Source organism: Schistocerca nitens, chromosome 6, assembly GCF_023898315.1.
Source record: "Schistocerca nitens isolate TAMUIC-IGC-003100 chromosome 6, iqSchNite1.1, whole genome shotgun sequence".
Lineage (NCBI taxonomy): Eukaryota > Metazoa > Arthropoda > Insecta > Orthoptera > Acrididae > Schistocerca > Schistocerca nitens.
Genome location: NC_064619.1, coordinates 536,747,418 through 536,767,714, shown reverse-complemented (window position 1 = coordinate 536,767,714; position 20,297 = coordinate 536,747,418). Strand labels below are relative to the sequence as shown.

The following is a 20,297-nucleotide window of genomic DNA, read 5'->3' as shown; positions in this document are numbered from 1 at the left end:
GTCAGTATTTTGGTAACATATTAATAAATCATAGAGATGATCAATTATATATACATTATTAAAAAAAGTACACACAACCTACGTAATTGTCTTTTATCTAAATATAATTGCAATTGGCATAGTTGTAGTAATGCTTTAGTGAAAACTTCTCCGCAGATTCAAAATTCTTCTGGAGCTTATAAAGGCGGTGTTTTTTCATACATGGACAACATTTGTAGCTAACATGAAGAAGTAAACTCTTCTTCGTGTTTTAAAATGTTCCCTTTTCAAATCTTCAATATTTTCAGACTCATAGAACAAAAACTTCGCCTATGATCTAAGATCATGCATGCCATTGTCATATGCAACAGGATATCACTTCTGTATTTGAGTTACGGACCAAATCACTCCATAGAATGTTAGCAACCAGTCGCCAACCACATTACAATAATTAAAAATTTCTTAATCTAAATATGAATTAACAGATGGGTCACACTATTTACACTGAGTACAGAGAAATATTCCCTGGTCTTATTTACAAATGGAAACTGGAGGTCACTGAAGTGCCTTGACTTCATCAGTGCCAACATGAAAGTATACTTAGTCACATCACATACCACCTCAGACGATCGTCAACATGTCAGCTCAGTCAATAATGTCTTTAAAATAGTTACAAAATTTGTCAGTAGAGTCCTCTAGCTGCTTGTATCCTCTGTCTAAGAAATACAAAACAAGTGCCATTACGTTCAGTGTGACAGTCGGGGTCTTATGTAATAATGAAAATTTGTAGCATCTTCCTCTTCTAAATCAATGTCTTCGTGTCCTAAAATCGTCTCTCAGATAGTCCGGTTACATTCTGTGTAAGGTGTCTCATTGAAAGAAAATGCGAAGATAAAGATGTCAGGAACAGTGAAAGCATATCGGTAAACAATTAGTTCTGCGGCAGTCACTGAATTGTCTTTGGAAGTCTGAGTCGGATCGCAGAAGTATTACAGTCGCGTCATAATCACAGTAAGTGAGGGGAAAGGCAAGGCCCCCGTCTCGGGTCGCTCGCTCTGCGGAGTCGCGCGTTACGACGCCGCGGGCGTGACTTTCTGCTGACCGACGGTGCCTGCGGTCGTCGCCTCGGAAGGACGCTTAGCGTCGGCCGCGGGTTCCGCTTTCTTCGCTGACGCCTCCTGCTTCTGCGGCTCCTGCGTAATACAAGTACATTCGCATTGGTATCAGGGTATTCCTACCAGTGACAGCTATCTCACTAAGTTTTCGTTTTCTTAAACTAGTTGCTGTATGTGCATAGGTTTCAGGTGTTAACGGCGGTTACTCTGAGGTGCGCCTTTGACGTGCAATGTACACTGAGTTGAAGTCTTTACGGTTTTGTAATCGATATTTTGAAATATTATGTACTCTCTCCACGAACAGTAATGTATTACTACGTTAAAGAAACCATTTGGTAACATTAACTTTTCCAGATAGATGTGGGTAAATTTAAGAACTGAAGATTACTAAAGGAATGCGCTGTCTAACTGTAGCAAATTTCGTTGCTTGGTTTCCACGGCAGTTACTTGCGTCCTTCGTGACCTTCTGATATTTGCACTAAGGCAGTGACCGCAGAAATAATTGTCTGCCGAACATTCTGTTTTCTGCTGCAGGAGATACGACCGGATGAACCGAATATAGAGCTTCAAATTCTTCTACGTTAACGGTTTAACTTCTAATAGTGGGTTTGAGCTGATGCTGTGTGATTCAGCTGCCCCTGTCTATGGGTTTTATGCAGCCCACAATGCCTTCAATACTGGGTGAATGATTTTCATATTTGCTCGCTCGCTACACGCAAACTATTTGTCCTACAGAAAAAAATGGCCTTGACCTTTTCATAGGAAATTAAAGGAGATAAATTTGCACTGTGGTACGTTTTCGCTTGAAGCTGTAGTCTTCGAATTAGTCAAGAAAAACGTACAAAGGTGACCATAAAACACTTTTTTCTGGATTAACTCGAAAACCGTGGCCTGCAGCGAAACGTATCTCAGTACAAAATTTAAGAAAGTTAAAGTTCCCACAAAAACGTCCTATACATTTTTTCTTCAGTAATAATAGTTTGCGCATAGTCAGCGAGAGAGTATTAAAACCTCGCGTTGCTTTTTGAAGATGTTGAGGGTAGACAGGGGCAGCCGGATCACCCTGTGTAAGTTTTACTAATGTATGAAACTTAGTTATTGAATCAGTGAACGTCGGAAAACAGATATCCGATAACATCTAGGACTTACATATTGGCTAAAACAAAGAATGTAAGTACTCTATTGCATTATTAGTGTGGATGTCTCTCGCAGTTGGGGGCGAGACATCGTTATAGGCACAGTTAATATCTAACTGCTGCACGTGTCACCACATAAAAACTTATATGTGTAAGTCTGAGAAGAATTGAGATGTAAATACGGTACAAAATAAGACGTATCTGTTTTTATATCTTGTAATACGTAAGTTAAAATTAAGATGACAATATTTTTCTGCCAATATCAATCCAAACGTGACAGTAGCTATAGTATGAGACGATATGGATGGACGTTTCTGTTATATCTTCTGCGAGGGATTTGTTATCGTTTCTTACAGTAATGGAAGTTGTTTCAAATGCTTCTTTCTTCAAAAAATTTATGTTCTTGTAGCATGTGTGATTTACAAAACTTTTATCAAGCAATAATCTCTATGAAACTTCCTGGCAGATTAAAAGTGTGTGACGCACCGAGACTCGAAATCGGGAACTTTGCCTTTCGCGGGCAAGTGCTCCACCAACTGAGCTACCCAAGCACGACTCACGCCCCGTCCTCACAGCTTTAATTCCGCCAGTACCTCTTCTGCTACCTTCCAAACCTCACAGAAGCTCTTCTGCGAACCTTGCAGAACTAGCAGTCCTGGAAGAAAGGATATGCGGAGACATGGCTTAGTCACAGCCTGGGGGATGTTTCCAGAATGAGATTTTCACTCTGCATCAGAGTATGCACTGATATGAAACTTCCTGGCAGATTAAAACTGTGTGCCCGACCGAGACTCGAACTCGGGACCTTTGCGTTTCGCGGGCAAGTGCTCTACCAACTGAATTACCCAAGCACGACTCACGCCCCGTCTTCACAGCTTTAATTCCACCAGTAGCTTGTCTCCTACCTACCAAACTTCACAGATGCTTTCTGCGAACCTTGCAGAACTAGCACTCCTGGAAGAAAGGACTTGGTTGATGAGCTATTAGCTTCCGTACTTCCTTTCACAGATTTAATCTGCGCACACTATGCTGTAGAGTGAAAATTTCATTCCAAAATAATCTCTATGTTTTCATATAAGAAAATTGAGCACGATAGCGAAGAACAAGTATCAAGCATTATCACACTGAGTCATATTCCCGGTTACCTGCTGCAATAGTATAACTACCAATTATTATTCTGTTTATAAGGGCAAATCGTTTATGATGAAAGCTCGTGACATTACAGGGTAAGTGCCTAATTGTAACACTATTATCGAGGGAAAAATAAGTAGGTTAAGAAAGTGTGGTCTCTTCTTGCAATGACGCAATGTTAATATTTTATTGGGGATCGTTTTGATTGTACTTACGAGACGAGCAGAAAAATGTCGTTAACATCGTAATCACTTTGTTGGTGGACTCTACCTTTTGCACGTAACATCGGCGAGCTAAAGAGCGGAAAAGTGAATTTGAACGTACCGGTTGCTTCCTCTCCGGTGGACTTGTCGACGTTTCCCGCGTGAGGGGCGTTGTCCCTCCGGAAGTGGGAGTCGAGGAGTCTTTCGCCGAAGCCTGGCGCCCTGCCGTCGACTGTGAAGACTTGGCGGCCGTGACTGCTGGGGCTTTGCTGCTCGCGTGGTTGGCTGCTTTTGTCACAGCCGGCCGAGGAGCCGCCGACGCTTTAGAAGATTCATTTGCTTTGCGTCGTGACGGAGCCACGGTGTGGTTACCTTTCTCCTCGCCGCTGGAATGGCTGCAAGACTTGGTTGATGAGCTATTAGCTTCCGCACTTCCTTTCGCTTTCACCTCTTTGCCGTTCGTCGCTGCTTTTTCAGTAGACGCGGAGTCTTTTGTTTCGCGGACCTCTTTCTTAGTTTCCGCTCCTTCCTCCGCGGCAGTGTTCAGGAGTTCTTCTCTCAAGCTTTTCCAGAAAGAGGCAGGTATCTGTTGGCTTTCTAGTGTTCCAGCAGCGTGTACCGTCGTGTCCTGCTTTGATTTCTTTGCAGGTGTATTAGTGCCCGAGCTTTTGTTTGCCGATGCGTTTTGCGCCGCCGGCGTTGATGTCGAGGGCTTGTTACTTTGCGGCTTGGAAGTCGTCGTCGACGTCACGCTGTCAGTCACCCGTTTGGTAACTGAAGCTTGAGACTGCACTCGTCCGAATCCGCCCTCTGGAGTCGCAATCTTCTCGTCTACGCTGGACGCCGTTGTGGAATGAGTCGTTCTCCTGCGGGAGGCGCGGGGCGCCGGAGAATTCCTGGTCCTGGTCTCTGACACGGTGCTCCTGTAGCGGACGCGTCCTCGTCGCTGGCTGGGTTTCGTGCGTACGTCGTTGCTGATCTCTTGCGTCGTCGACGGGGCCGCCCTCGACACCGTACTGCCGATGTCACTCCTCGTTGTCGAAGAACGGACGTGAGACGAAGTCTCGGTGTACCACGTGGTCTCCTGCCGCGTCGCTTTGGTTACGTCGTCCGCGTCCGTGTAGGCGGTGGTGGAGGGCGTGGGCAGGTACTTGGGTCCCGGCGTCGACTTGGGCTTTCCGTCGTGCTTGCCCGCCTCCTTCCTTCTGGCTGACGGCGTCGGCAGGTACCGCGGGCCGGGCGTCGACCGCTGCGCCGCCTGTACCTCCACCTGGCGCACCGACTCCTCGGCCGCGGCGTCTTCGTCCGCATCTCTGGTGCCGTGGTGCTGGTAGGCGGGTCGCCCCCGCTGGCTGAAGGTGCGCACAGCCCACGAATCGTCGTCGCCCTCCTCCTCGGCGAATCGCCGTCCCCGAGACAGCCCGGCTGCAGCCGGGGTCTCCAGCGGCAGTGCCAGCAGCACAGCGAGCACAGCACACATCAGTATTCTGGATCCCATAATAGGGGCGCCTTCGGTAGTATCACTGAAACAAACCGCAGAAGTGATATTCCCATTATCCGGAGTCCAAGTCACGTAGAGTGGAAAGGTGCACAGGTCACACCAATATCCAAGAAAGGTGGTAGGAGTAGTCCACTAAATTACAGGCCCATATCGTCAACGTCGATATGCAGCAGGATTTTGTGACATTTATTGTGCTCGAACATTAGGAATTACTGTGTGCCGGATCGAGACTCGAACACGGGACCTTTGCCTATCGCGGGAAATGCTCTACCAACTGAGCTACCCAAGAACGACTCACGCCCCGTCCTCACAACTTTACTTATGCCAGTACCCCGTCTCCTACCTTCCCAACTTTACAGAAGCTCTCCTGCGGACCTTGCACGACTAGCACTCCTGAAAGAAAGGATATTGCGGAGACATGGCTTAGCCACAGCCTGGGGGATGTTTCCAGAATGAGATTTTCACTGTGCAGTGGAGTGTGCGCTGATGTGAAACTTCCTGGCAGATTAAAACTCACTCCGCTGCAGAGTGAAAATGTCATTCTGGAATCTGGAAATATCCCCCAAGCTGTGGCCAAGACATGTCTCCGCAATATCCTTTCTTTCTGGAGTGCTAGTTCTGCAAGGTCTGCAGGAGAGCTTGTGTAAAGTTTGGAAGGTAGGAGACGAGCTATTGGCAGAAGTATAGTTGTGAGGACGGGGCGTGAGTCGTGCTTGGGTAACTCAGTTGGTAGACCACTTTACCGCGAAATGGGTCCTGAGTTCGAGTCTCGGTCCGGCACACAGCTTTAATCTGCCAGGAAGTTTCTCATCAGCGCACACTCCGCTGCAGAGTGAAAATCTCATTCTGGATCATGAATTACCTCGAAGATAACGGCGTACTGACACACAGTCAACATAAGTTTTGAAAACATCGTTCCTGTGAAACGCGACTAGCTGTTTATTCACAGGAAGTGCTGAGTGCTATTGACAAGGGATTTCAGATCGATTCCGTATTTCTGGATTCCCGGAAGGCTTTGGACACTGTATCACACAAGAGGCCCCTAGTGAAATTACGTGCTTATGGAATATAGTCTTAGTTATGTGACTGGATTTGTGATTTTCTGTCAGAGAGGTCACAGTTCATAGTAATTGACGGAAAGTCATCGAGTAAAACAGAAATGATTTCTGGCGTTCCAAAAGGTAGTGTTATAGGCCGTTTGCTGTTCCTTATATATATAAACGAATTGGGAGACAATCTGAGCAGCCGTCTTCGGTTGTTTCCAGATGACGCTGTCGTTTATCGACTAATAAACTCATCAGAAGATCAAAACAAACTGCAAAACGATTTAGAAAAAATATCTGAATGGTGGCATTTGACCCTAAATAACGAAAAGTGTGAGGTCATCCACATGAGTGCTAAAAGGAACTCGTTAAACTTCGATTTCACGATAAATCAGTCTAATCTAAAAGCCGTAAATTCAACTAAATACCTAGATATTACAATTACGAACAACGTAAATTGGAAGGAACACACAGAAAATGTTGTGGGGAAGGCTAACCAAAGACTGCGATTTATTTCAGACCACTTAGAAAATGTAACAGACCTGCTAAGGAGACTGTCTGCTGTGCTGTGTGGGATCCTTACCAGATAGTACTGACGGTGTACATCGAAAAAGTTCAGAGAAGGTCAGCACGTTTTGTATTATCGTGAAATATGGGAGAGTGTCACAGAAATGACACAGGACTTACGCTGGACATCATTAAAAGAAAGGCGTTTTTCGTTGCGACGTAGTCTTGTCATGAAGTTCCACTCACCAACTTTCTCCATCGAATGCGAAAATATTTTGTTGACACGACCACTGCCGGGCTAAAGGATGTGAGAGGGGAACGTCTTATTGTTTGTCTTCCAGTACCGGTAACTCATGGCCGTGTGCGTCTTGTACCGGTCATTTGCTTTGGTATAAATTTTGACACAAAGGTAACCTGGACTCGTGAATGCGCGTCACACGGACGGTCATCTTCAAACTTGCTACATAGGCCTACTAGTGGGAAGGTGTACGAAATTAAATTAAGACTGTTGTAATGCAAGGCAATGAGAAAAATAATTACGCTCAAAGCATTTAGTAATGATCTGTGATTGTGTCTCATAATTTCGTGATGCATTTAAATACAAATTACAATTACTGTTGTTAATCTACTAATCATCTGTTTACATAGCCTACAGAAAATAACTTGTCAAGGCACTTGCAGTGTCGCAAATTTGGGGTCACTGAGGGTAGCAGAAATCTGAAATAGACAACAGTCGACCGACACAAAGTTTTCCCAATCATGCCGACTGTAAACCATCGGTGCGCGAGAGATGAAGGCCAACTTAGAGTGCCCTTGCTATTGAAAGTCAATACGGGACTCATAAAATACTTACACAGGTTACCATTTAATAATAAGATCGCACATACGCGTCCCGAGTTGCTGCTCCACAATATCAGTGCTGGCTCTTGAACAAAATGTGTAACGACCACTGGTCTAAATGATAATGCTATCACCAACTGTCTCTTGTTATCTCCTGGATACTCTATTGCAATTTCAGCTTTGTAGCCATTTTAAAATGTCTCATTGCTGTTCTTTCGAAATTAGTGTGGTTAAATAATGCGTATGATGGTCTTGAAATGTACTACAACAAGCAATGTAATTTCGTAAGTACAAATTTTGAATCACTCGAAGGAAGATTAGGGTTAAGGTATCGTTGACGCTGAGGTCATCAGAGACGGATCACTCGAAAATTTTAAAAGGCCTGAAATTGCAGTGGTGTATGGAGAAGGAAATAAAATAAGTCAAATGGCGAGATCATGTTTATTCAGACGAAACATGAAAAAGTTGCAGGTTTTAAATATTAACTTCAATATAAATGTTTATGCATAGGTAAGTAAGTAAGTTCTCGATGAAGTCATCCGATAGTGGCAAACTAACCTGGAAATTGGAAGCGACTGCAAACACACAGTACTTCATTTACATCAAAATTGTATACCTGTGCTTTGTAGATGAATTGGCCATATTCCTAAATGACAAGATTAATGCAATCAACAACGAAACCTTAAAAAATTCCCTGAAGGGGCAGACTTAGAACTTTTCTTCCAGAAACTCAATTCATATGTGAAAACTCAAAACAAATTGTCGATGTAATATGGTCTAATCAAGGGAGTCCCCTGCTTTAGGTACATAAGGGTGGACCGTTAACCAACTGACGGAGAAAATAATTCTACAAACAATTCATCTACGCTAATTCCAGAGGTAAACATCCAAGAAATAAGATCAACATTTTCTGTTCACAGCCACATGCTGAGAGAAAAAAGATTTTTCCACAAATTTTCTACATGGAGCCACTGAAAGCTATACCAAGGTTGTATTTAAGAAACCTAAAACTATCTGAAATTAGTCCACATAAGTTTCTCGGTTGTTTTATACAGAAACTCACGCAAACAAAAATCTGAAAGATGGGAAGTGCAGTCGGAAAACGATATTGCGAAGACAACAGAAACAAAATGGACTAAAAAAATACGTTGAAATTATGGACAAAATGAGAGTTCAATAGAAACTCAAATAATTTAATCATAAAGCTTTGCATTACGCAATAGGGTTCAACCGCCTCTGATTTTAATAATGACAAGTAAGGAAATGCTTGAGATATGTTCCATACGAAGTTTCACAAACTACGAGCATTTTATGCTTCAGTGATCCATATTATCAGACGGCGTATTTCATATTTTGTGATTTGGTTTGTGCACCACTCAGCCCAGCGCCTCATTACGTTAAGTATATGGCATAATTATATGGCAATAAAATATTTTGTGAAGACTAACAGTATATGTAATACTAGTACATCATAGTGACTGCCAACATACAGTTATTATAGATTATTAAGGGGACAAAAGTAAAGAATAACAAATACATGAATTTATTCTGAAATGAAATTGCTTCTGAAGTTCCCGGCTATACGATAGACTCCATAAGATAAGGCTTAAACAATGCGAAAGATCTATGCGATGGTACAGAAGTTTTCTAGAATAATCACTCAATTAATTTTCAATCTCTTGAGAAGTCCATGGTCATTCTGGAAATTTCTTGTATGATTGGATTAGATGATGACGGTAAGTATAATTAGAAATCGGTGTTTCTGTTTTCTTATTCTCTTTTGGAAAAGTGTCATTTTTATCGCTATACTAATAACTGGGATAGAGAAGGAATTTTCCGTCGCCTTATGATGTGTTACACAAAAATGTTTGGCTGTCTGGTACACTAATCCAATGGACGTGAATGGGCACCTATCTGTGATTGAAGCGCATTCTTATGACAGGTGTTAGGTACCATCTACTTCAAGTCCACTTCTGTAAACCTCGAGTTCTTGGAGATGAAGGTTACTTATAAGAGTACTGGTAGTTGCTGTACAGCCATACTCTTTCTAGGTGTTATTTCTCCTCGCTTATGTTGAAGTATGATTTCGGATGCACTGAAATGGGCGTCCATCAAGTATCTCTTACGCGCTGCAACCTTCGTGATAATATCTACGGACCCCGGTACATAGAGAAATTACTCCCGAGTTTCGTATCGCTATAACTCGCCCACCTGCTGCCTTATAGACATAAGATAAACTTTGTTCACTCTGCGTATTGCTGGTCTTCTGAGAATCACTACGGAACGTAACGCTTTTCTGCAACACGGTGATATCTTCAGACGATAATGCAGTTTTCTGGGTAATATAAACATAACTGAGGCGCGATATTGTCTTGCATCTGACACACTGTGCTGTGTTGGCAGAAGAGCCAACACCGTGTTGCTAGAGGAGGCCGGTTTGCACGCGTTTAGCTCACGCAGACTGGCGTGAGGTCTGGAACAGTTAAGGGAATTTATAGTAGAAAATAAAGTACGTAGTTGATATAATACTTAACTTTAATCCATAATTGGAGAACATCGGTCTGACGGTACAGGCATCACAAGTTAAATATCTATTAATAATGGCGCCTTGCTAGGTCGTAGCAAATGACGTAGCTGAAGGCTATGCTAACTACCGTCTCGGCAAATGAGAGCGTAATTTGTCAGTGAACCTTTCCTAGCAAAGTCGGCTGTACAACTGGGGCGGGTGCTAGGAAGTCTCTCTAGACCTGCCGTGTGGTGGCGCTCGGTCTGCAATCACTGACAGTGGCGACACGCCGGCCGCGGTGGTCTAGTGGTTCTGGCGCTGCAGTCCGGAGCCGCGGGACTGCTACGGTCGCGGGTTCGAATCCCGCCTCGGGCATGGGTGTGTGTGATGTCCTTAGGTTGGTTAGGTTTAAGTAGTTCTAAGTTCTAGGGGACTTATGACCTAAGATGAGTCCCATAGTGCTCAGAGCCATTTTTGAACCAGTGGCGACACGCGGGTCCGACGTATACTAGCGGACCGCGGCCGATTTAAAGGCTACCACCTAGCAAGTGTGGTGTCTGGCGGTGACACCACACACTGATATATGGGTTCAAAGATCTGTATACCATTCAGCATAATACTTAAGTAACATCTGGTCATAGGAACATGTCAGACTGCTGCCGAACTTGTTTCGCTAACTAAAAGACTGCAAAGCATGTAATGTGCTGTAATATCCATTACATTTGTCAAACAAACCGAAGAACGATTTCCTTTGGTAGTTAATTCACTCACTAGGTTCAAATGGCTCTAAGCACTATGGGACTTAACATCTGAGGTCATTAGTCCCTTAGACTTAGAACTACTAAAACCTAACTAACCTAAGGACGTCACACACATCCATGCCCGAGGCTGGATTCGAACCTGCGACCGCAGCAGCAACGCGGTTCTGGACTTAAGCGCCTAGAACCGCTCAGCCACAGCGGGTGGCTCGCGCACTAAAAAATATAGATGCAGCATCGCACTGTAGAGGTAGTTCATAACAAATTAGACACGTAAAAGTATGCTTTATACATATACCGAATCACACTACTACCACAATGTACTAAATGGGCAGCAAAGTAATAAACTGCCACCTTATATCTAAGAGATGAAGACTGGTTACACTATGGGTGGTGCCGTCTTCAAAATGAAATACGTGCCAAAAACGTGGTTATTTATGTTGCAATCTTCGGTATCTGTCATGACTCAGCACAATGTCACAACCTTTAAAAGAAATCATTCAGAAGAAATTATTGGCTTTCGAAGCCGCCAACGAGATAGAAATATGAGCATCTGAGTTACTACTATATGTAAACGGTATATTTTATTGCGTAATGTAAATGATATAAATCGACCTTCCAAAGATGGGTTAATGCCACTGTGGCTTATCAAAACTGACTATGTTCTTGCGTACGTCCTGCTTGTGAAATTCTTATATGAGGAGATAATAGGAGAACCACAGTAAAACGTGTGAGTCGGGCGAAAATGGAACTTCCTTTTTTCACATAAACAAATTGTAAAGGTTGCCATAGTTGTGGGATATACTGCCTAGCATTTACGTATTAGAGCATCTATTTGCAGTACATCATTGACATTTAATACAAGCAGGAAATTATTATTTCAAGTACCAAGATTTTAACAAGGAACATCTCAGGAGTGGTAGAAAACGAAACAATTTCGTGGACAATACAAGGATTATTCAAGCACGAAATAGTAATAGCTGATGTAACAGTAAATAGTTATAAATGAATAAACGATTTCCGTTAATGTGGAGTCGCGCTTTTAATACACTATATTTCGGCGTTAAAATAGAAAAGTTTAGAAAAGGTCACTAAATGAATAATAGAAATGATTGAGGAATGAATTCAAAACGCACTAGCTGTCGCTGTATGATTTTCATCAATTGATTAACATCTTTACAACGAAAGAAGGAAGATTAAGGATTAAAGTCGTGGCGATGACCAAGTCACGCTTCAGAAAGGCAGTGAAACCGACACAGTGCTACTCCTAGAAATCATAACGGTATTAGCCAGAAACGTTCTTCGGATATCAAGAAAAACGTAACTGTGTAGCACCTTATGGGAATTATTGTCCAGTCTCTTCACAACTGCGCCACCTCTTTCACAACCGAGGAATCCAGCAATCACATATGAGGGGCTAACGAAACTGTGGTTTCAGATTTACTTCAACGTATGGCAATTAATGAACAACTATACATGTCAGTTTCCAAATACTATTCTCATAAATATAATTCTTTATTTTTTTATTTGTGACAAGCACTGGATATATTACTATGCGTCACTTGAGGGAAAGTGAGAACTAACTCATTCATTTATAGAAATTATCACTACGATATACACTAAGCATCCGGAAACCAGGCTGAAAATGACTTTCATGTTCGTGGCACCTTCTATCGCTAATGCTGGATTTCTATATGGTGTTGGTCAACCCTTAGCCTTGATGACAGCTTCCTCTCTCGCAAGCACACGTTCAGCCAGGTACTGGAAGGTTTCTTGGGGAATGGCAGCCCATTCTTCACAGTGAGGAGAGGTATCGATGTCGGTCGGTCCGCCTGGCACGAAGTCGGCGTTCCAAATTATCCCAAAAATGTTCTATAGGATTCAGGTCAGGACTTAGTGCAGGCCAATCCATTACAAGGGTTTTATTGTCGTGTAACCATTCCGCCAAAGGCGGTGCATTATGAACCTGTGCTCGATCGTGTTGACAGATGCAATCGCCATCCCCGAATTGCTCTTTAATGGTGAGAAGCAAGAAGGTGATTAAAACAACATTTTAGGCCTGTGCTGTAATAGTGCCACGCAAAACAACAAGCGGTGCAAGTCCCCTCCATGAAAAACACGACCATACCATAACACCACCGCCTCTCTTTTTTTCCATTGTTGATCGTTGTGTTGAGTCGTTGCAGACGTCACATGACATCCGTTTAAGTTCGTTTGTTGATCCTTCCACTCAGTTTTATTATTACAGAGGCCAACCGGCTCTCTGAACCAACACGCTGAGCTACCGTGCCGGCAACTCGGAATTTTACTGTAGGTACTACACACTCTGGCAGATGACGTTCACCGGGCATTCCCCATACCAACACCCTGCCATCGGATCGCCACATTGTGTACCATGATTCGCCAACACACAACGTTTTTACACTGTTCAATCGTCCAATGTTTACTCTTCTTACACCAAGCATGGCGTGATGTGTGGTTTATGAGCAACCGCTCGACCATGAAATCCTATTTTTCTCACATCCTGTCTAACTGTCGTATTACTTGCAATGGATACTGATGCAGTTTGAAATTCCTGTCTGTTAGTCTGGATAGATGTCTACCTATTAGACATTACGACACTCTTCAACTGTCGGGGGTCTATGTCAGTCAACAGACGAGGTCGGGCTGTACGCTTTTGTGCTGTACGTGTCCTTTCACGTTTCCACTTCACCATCACATAGGAAACAGTGGATGTTTAGGAGTGTAGCAATCCCGCGTACAGACGTACGACACAAGTGACATCTAATCACCTGACCACGTTCGAAGTCCGTGAGTTCCACGTAGAGCCCAATTCTGCGGTGTCTTAGTGACGCTGATATGGAGTACCTGGCAGCAGGCTGCAGCAAAATGCATCTCATACGAAAAACGTATATTTTTGAGGGTGTCCGGATACTTTTGATCACATAGTTTATCTTTTGCATGTATCGTAACGGCTAATACAGTGCTGCTCACTCAAAATGCAACACCGAGAAGGAAGCATCCAAATCAAGTGTAATTTTCAGCCTGTGTTTGCAGTGACGAGAGATGCATACGATTAGCATTTCAGCACAAGCTCACATCACGGGAGCCACTACCGCCACTGGAAAGCACTGTATAAAGGCGAAACAGACGGCCTTGTGGACGTACTGGATTTGTTCTTTCGTGCGGTTATTTTGCCTAAGCAGCTTCGGTATTCCTGTTAGAAGATGGCGAGCATTTTTTCGAGCGCCACCGAGAGCAATCGGTGATCCTGTCGATCGGAACCAAACAACTCTGGTGCGGATCTGTAATCGCTGGATGCAGGAGGGAACACTCTACCGACGGGACCGATTGAACCTATCTCGTTGCACCGCTACTCGTCATGACACGCATACTGTAAGCATGGCAGTGATGGATCGCTCTACCACGTCACGAACTATATCACAACAAATTCGATCTGTTGCGCAACAAGACGTGCCCGTGGGTACCATTCGACGTCGTTTGTAGCAGAGTTAACTGTCCCCAAAGCGTCCATTACTGCGTCAGCTGAGTCAACACAATAAGCGCTTGCACCGGCGAAGGGTGGATGAACGACGGACATGGACAACCGAATGGATCGACATTGTTTTTACCGACGAATCCCGATGTTGTTTGCAACACCATGATGGTCAGATTATGGTCAGGAAGCACTGTGGGGAGAGACTGTTGAACTGTTTGTTGCCTTATGCATCGGTGTATTGGTCCTGCATCCGATGTTATGGTTTTATGTCGTATTGGATTCCACTCCTGCACCCCCGTAGTATGCATTACTGGTACGATAACCAGCCAGCGGCACTTGTCTGATGTGTTAGAGACTGTTGTCCTCCCACATCTAGCCACACTGCAACAAGATAATGCGCGATCACAAGCGGAACACAATGTTCAAGACTACTTCGTCGCCCATCGGATTGCATTGCTGTCTTGGACTCCCTGTTCTCCCGACATCTTGCCTATCGAACACGTATGGTCGATGATTGAACGACATGCCCGGCTAACGCCACCCACTGCTACACCAGATTAACTTTGGCAATATGTGGAAGTAGCATGGACAGCTATACCACAGCAACACTTCCATTGCCTCTTTAACTCACACGTCGATGCGCATAGTACTGGTTATAGCCAGCAACGGCGGCAACACTCAATTTTGATTTCTTCGTCTTCCTCACTTTTCAGGGGCTGTATTATCATTCATGTGGTCCTTGTACAAAGTGTTGTGTCCAGCAGCGTATATTAACGGGTGGATGTCCTGAACTTGAGCGGGTACTGAAGAAAATAAGAGGCATCGTAGCGAATAAATGTTATAGGCCCAGCCGGAAGAGTGGGGATTCACAGAATTAGCCGAAGTCGAAATGGTAATATTTTAATAAGGGGATGTAGGCCACGTCTCAAAAAGAATTAATTAATTAATCCGTCTGTTGGTCAAATCATTGTTTTAGCTTTCGCGTGATAATAGGATCCAAAATATTCCGCCCCCCCCCCTCCTCCTTTTATTAATATCAGTTCTCTGCTACTCGTCATACGTGTTTATTTAGATTTTTACCCAGATCTAGTAATACCTATCAATGTGCATAATTACAGAGAGATAAGAACGAGTATGTGAAGCGTTCAACGCGAAACAAAGGAAACTGCGTTTTATAGGAGATATACTTACAGATAATTTTCGTACTGTAGTATGCTGTGAATGTTATTGTCTGAAAAAACGTTATCGACTTCAATCGGAGCTGATTTCAACAGCATTGAGAATCGACCTCAATCTCAAGTGAAGTGAATTTCACGAATGTTGTATGTCCTTCCAGGAGATCTAGATTCGAAAAGGAGAGGAGATAATCGATGGTATTACATGATTGCAAGTAGCGCTCATCGTATTTTATGTGTGGACAGAGAGAAAGGTATCACAAAATGGCTGTTAGGGCAAGACTTCGCCATTGTTACACCAAGTCAAGTTTTCAAGATTTTCAGTCCAAGAATGACATTTAGTTGGTTTTTCATGTTGCCCTATTGAAAATGCAATTCCATTATCACGTCATCGGGATACATTCACTAAATGGTGGTTCTGTCAACTAGCGTTACAGAAAGAGATCAGTCGGTGCCATACCAGATATTATGGTTAACCGAGTAAGATTTTGTAGCCTAGACTCCAGCACAGAAACCCATTGATTCTGTTGGGAGGTTTTCGAAGGGTATGGAAGGAAAGAGAGCATCAAGGAGGCTTTGAATCCATTTTCAATTATTGTTCTTATCTCCCGCTTGATCACATTGTGTGTATCTGCTAAAAATGACACTTATAATACTGGAAGACCAAGTTCTGTCCCGTAGCGAGAATACCACCGTGCCAGGTAGCTGTCGTCTATATCTGGATGAGTAATTCGTACCTTCTTTACACAAGGCGAATTCCAGTATTTTTTTCCCTTAAGGTATTATCGTTTCTTCGTGTTGAAACGACTGGGCTCTTTTAATTGTTCTTCCTCGTTCTGAACAGAAGTTTCGAGGAATCCTTTCACAGTTCCTGTGAATTAAGCAATTGTGGCACTGATATGTCTCGTAACTGCAGTTCTTCGTAAAGAAAATTGGTGCCCTTATCTAAGTACTCGCTGGATGGTTTAATGCTCTCCAAAAACATCCAAGCTTTAACCCCCTCTGAGATCAAAACTTCCTACACAGAGGGCGTACTATGTCATCTGTATTTCTTCCATGTGTATGTGGTCAGACACTTTCTTAATTTCCTATTTTTTTCCGTAAGCTCCCTTCGTTGATATGCCTTGTAAATCCAATAATGAAAACACAGAAACTGCTTTCACATTACTCAGAACCACAGCACATGGCTAGTATATTACCTAGATTCTCCGGAATCTTGCACCTTCTTGCAATTTCCTTGGAGTAAGCAAATAACGTCTTACAAAGGCTGCACGGGAGCTTCATTTCGTTTGCAAACTGAATTTCCATCTATGTCTTTCAGAATGACGCATTTCCATTTTGTAAATTACTGCCGCAATAAAAATGCTGTTTACGAATCTTAGGCATACTAGTCCACCACACTAAATTTATTTCACTCCGCTCTTTAGATCCTTTGTGCGTCTTCACGGTCCGTTGCAATGAACTAACTTCGAAGCTCATTCGGAGAGTAGGTTTCAGAAAATTATTTTTCGGTGCAAATAAAATAAATTTTTCACCACGCCGCAATGTTTTGATGAACTAAATAGTGAAAATAAATGAGTAAACACGTATCCTCAGAAAAAGCGTAAGAAAACGATGCAGATAAAAGATTTGTCTGTCTAGTGGAAAAAAAGTGGTGAAGAAACGAGAGAAAACGATAAAGGGCTTAATTCTGTGGAACTGTAACATGCTCAGTCTATATCTGGCAAATAAATTATTAGAAAAATAACGATTTTTCAAAAATATTTAGAAGCTGTCAATAATCACTTCATTAACGTAATACAAATTTTGACAATTTAAGCCAAATGTCGTGTGGTCTCTGAAAATTGAAGATGACAACCCCACTTAATAGACACAAGTTAAACCTATTGATAGGTTTAGGAAAGTACAAACGTTTCTCGACAAGCTTCTAACTATATAGAACTATATAGGAAATAAATGACCTGGAAATAATTAGCAGTATTCGAAAATTACTACAGAATTTTTCAACAACGAAGTCATTAAACAGAGCTATCACACATGTAGCTCCTGGTTTTTGGGCCGTATGGCGGGCGACAGTCACGTTAGTGCCCATCGCTGCCTGGGGCCTCTGCAGACACGCCTTTGCTGGTCATCGGGGCTCAGTTCGAAACAGGCCTCATCACTGAAGACAATACTTGTCCACTCAATGAGATTACAGGCCGAAAAGGTGCCTGGAGAGATTCTGGACGGCGGTTGGATGCCACCCTAACTGCTGCCTGCAATACGACCTGATAACCAGGATTGATGATATGAGGTGCCATTTCTTTTCATAGCAGGATACCTTTGGTTGACATCGGCGCCATCCCTACAGCAGATCGGTACGTCAATGATGTTACACTCTCCGTTTTTTCGCCAATCATGGCAAGCCATCCTTGGCTCGCATTCTACCAAATAATTCCCACCTGGACAGGGCGAGAGTTTCTACTGCTTGTCTTCGTGCTTGCCAAACCCTACCGTGGTCTACTAGGTCGTCGGATCTCTCCCCGCTTGAGAAAGTTTCGAGCATTATGGGCAGAACCCTCTAACCAGCTCGGGATTTTGACGATATAATGCTCCAGTCGGACAGAATTTGGCACGATATCTCTCAGGAGGGCATCCAAAAACTCTCAATTAATGCCAAGCCGAATAACTATTCGAAAAAGAGCCATAGGTGCGCTCAGTTTGTGAAACTCATTCTCGTGAATATTTCATCCCGTTTTTCTGAAGTTGTAAAAGTTTATTTGTCTGTACATGAACATTACTTCTACAGATGTTAGTCCCATTTGGATAATACAAAAATATCTTGTCTCAAAGCTACTTCATGAGCCTCGAAGTAAACCATAATATATGCAACACATCGAATCAGCGTAACTTCATCTCTTCGCCTTGACAAAGATGGTTCTAATTTAATGCACATTCCTCCCCCTGTGTTTTAAATGTGTTAGTTTGTAGAAAACGATGCATGCTTGTCAGGTAAAGCGATGAAAAAGTGGCAAGAAATATGTTTTAGGGTAGTCTCAACGTCACAGCGCCCTCGCGCCGGTTTTATTCGCTCTCCTCTTGAGTCCGATGTACAGGTAACCGCCTGCTAACAAATGAGTGGCCATTTATAACCGGATGGGTTGTAGAGCGACGCAGACAAATGGAAGACGGCGTCGCCGTGGCCTGGATGCCACTTGTTGAGCGACGGATGGCCGAAGGACGGCGGCGCGCAGTAGTGTCGTGTCGCCTACTAACACTGAGGTAAAACGAGTCACGAAGTGGAGGACGTGTGAGCTCCGTAGAGAAAGATGTAAGACACAAATGCACTGCCGACGCATCTACACGACCGTCTGATTCGAGTAGCTGTAGGTGCTTACCAGATGAATGTCTAGATATTTACAGGTGTATCCAATATCAGTTTCGTTTCTGAACAGAGATCAACGGGGGCAATAAATTAATCAGTGCAGCATGATTTGCACCGGGTAATACCGGAAGATGCAGCAACGAAAATAGAGAACTTTGTTACGTTTTTCGTCTGAGGTCAACAAACGTCACACCTATACCAGACTCATCTTCTTCTTACAGTGAACGTAATTTGGTATATTAAATGCCTGTTCTTGCAAGATGTGTGTCACGAACATGTTTGAGACTGTTCTCTATCATAATACTATAAATTTATGTAACATTTTCTCTAAAAATATCTCAAATGGGCAAACGTTACATGTCGGAAACATAGACTTTAAATACATCTACGCAGCATTAAACGTTCTTCAGCATTGCTTTCGAATTCCACTGCCATCTCTCAATGCAAATTAGGTTTTTAAATAAAACATTCTATCTATGCCTCATAATTCACTGATAAACATGTGACTCTAGCCCGTTCTGGTCATCAGTCCACTGTTTTCATGCGATCCATCATGACTTGCTCGGCCGTGGCAGCTCCCAGTCCCTTCACCTCAGTGTAGCACTTACATCCTACGTCCTCAATTATTTGTTGGATGTATTTCAGTCTTTGCCTCCCCCTACACTTTTTCCCCACTACAGCTCCCTGCTATTCCCTAACGTCTTAGCACATATCCTATCACTTCTTTTTATCTTTCTCCGCCTCGTGAGACTGGGTGTTGTGTGATGTCCATACGTTAGGTTTAAGTAGTTCTAAGTTCTAAGGGACTGATGACCATAGATGTTAAGTCCCATAGTGCTCAGAGCCATTTGAACCATTTTTCTTTTTGTCTGTGTTTTCATTATCTTCCTTTCTTCGCTGATTCTGTGGGGAAACTCCTCCTTTCTTATATTACGAGTGCGCTTAATTTTTAAAATCTTTATATAGCGCCACACCTCAGATGCCTCGATTCTCTTCTTTTCTGGTTCTCCGTAGTGCTATATTTCTGATGTGCACTCTCAGAAACCTCTTCCTCAAATTAAGGCCTCCAATCCTGCCTCGAAGATGGATGTGTGTGATGTCCTTACGTTAGTTAGGTTTAAGTAGTTCTAAGTCTAGGGGACTAATGACCTCAGATGCTAAGTCCCATAGTGCTGAGAGCCATTTGAAATTAGGGCCACTGTTTAACACCAATAAATCTCTCTTTGGCTAGGAACACCCTTTCGACTATGCTCGTGTGTTCCTTACGTTCACCTTAGTTGGATCATTATTATATATGGTGATTTCACTCATTACAGTAAGTGTGGCTACGTTACCAAGTGCTTTTATTGAAATACGCAACGTATCTTCAGGCCTTAACTCACATATTCTTCTCGTACGAACAAACAAAATTTTATCTACAAGACACTTGCAGTAGCTTTACCGGAATAACATCCACACAGCTTCTTTCAAATAACATAGTTCCTTCACTTCATTTACTTCGTGATTTCTAAGTTTCTCACAAATCCTATTGCTACTACTA

General features: G+C 43.0%; 1 protein-coding gene across 1 annotated transcript in view; it reads right to left on the bottom strand.

The window, feature by feature from the left end:
- Window positions 1-1,049: 1,049 nt before the first annotated feature.
- LOC126263446 (mucin-5AC-like) overlaps window positions 1,050-20,297 on the bottom strand; it is a 31,751-nt gene continuing 12,503 nt past the window's right edge. The window contains exons 3-5 of the mRNA XM_049960540.1: window positions 8,014-8,030; window positions 3,686-5,087; window positions 1,050-1,172 (exon numbers count right to left, since the gene is read on the bottom strand). Coding sequence (XP_049816497.1) covers window positions 1,050-1,172; window positions 3,686-5,087; window positions 8,014-8,030 — 1,542 coding nt within the window. The remainder of the gene's footprint in view (window positions 1,173-3,685; window positions 5,088-8,013; window positions 8,031-20,297) is intronic.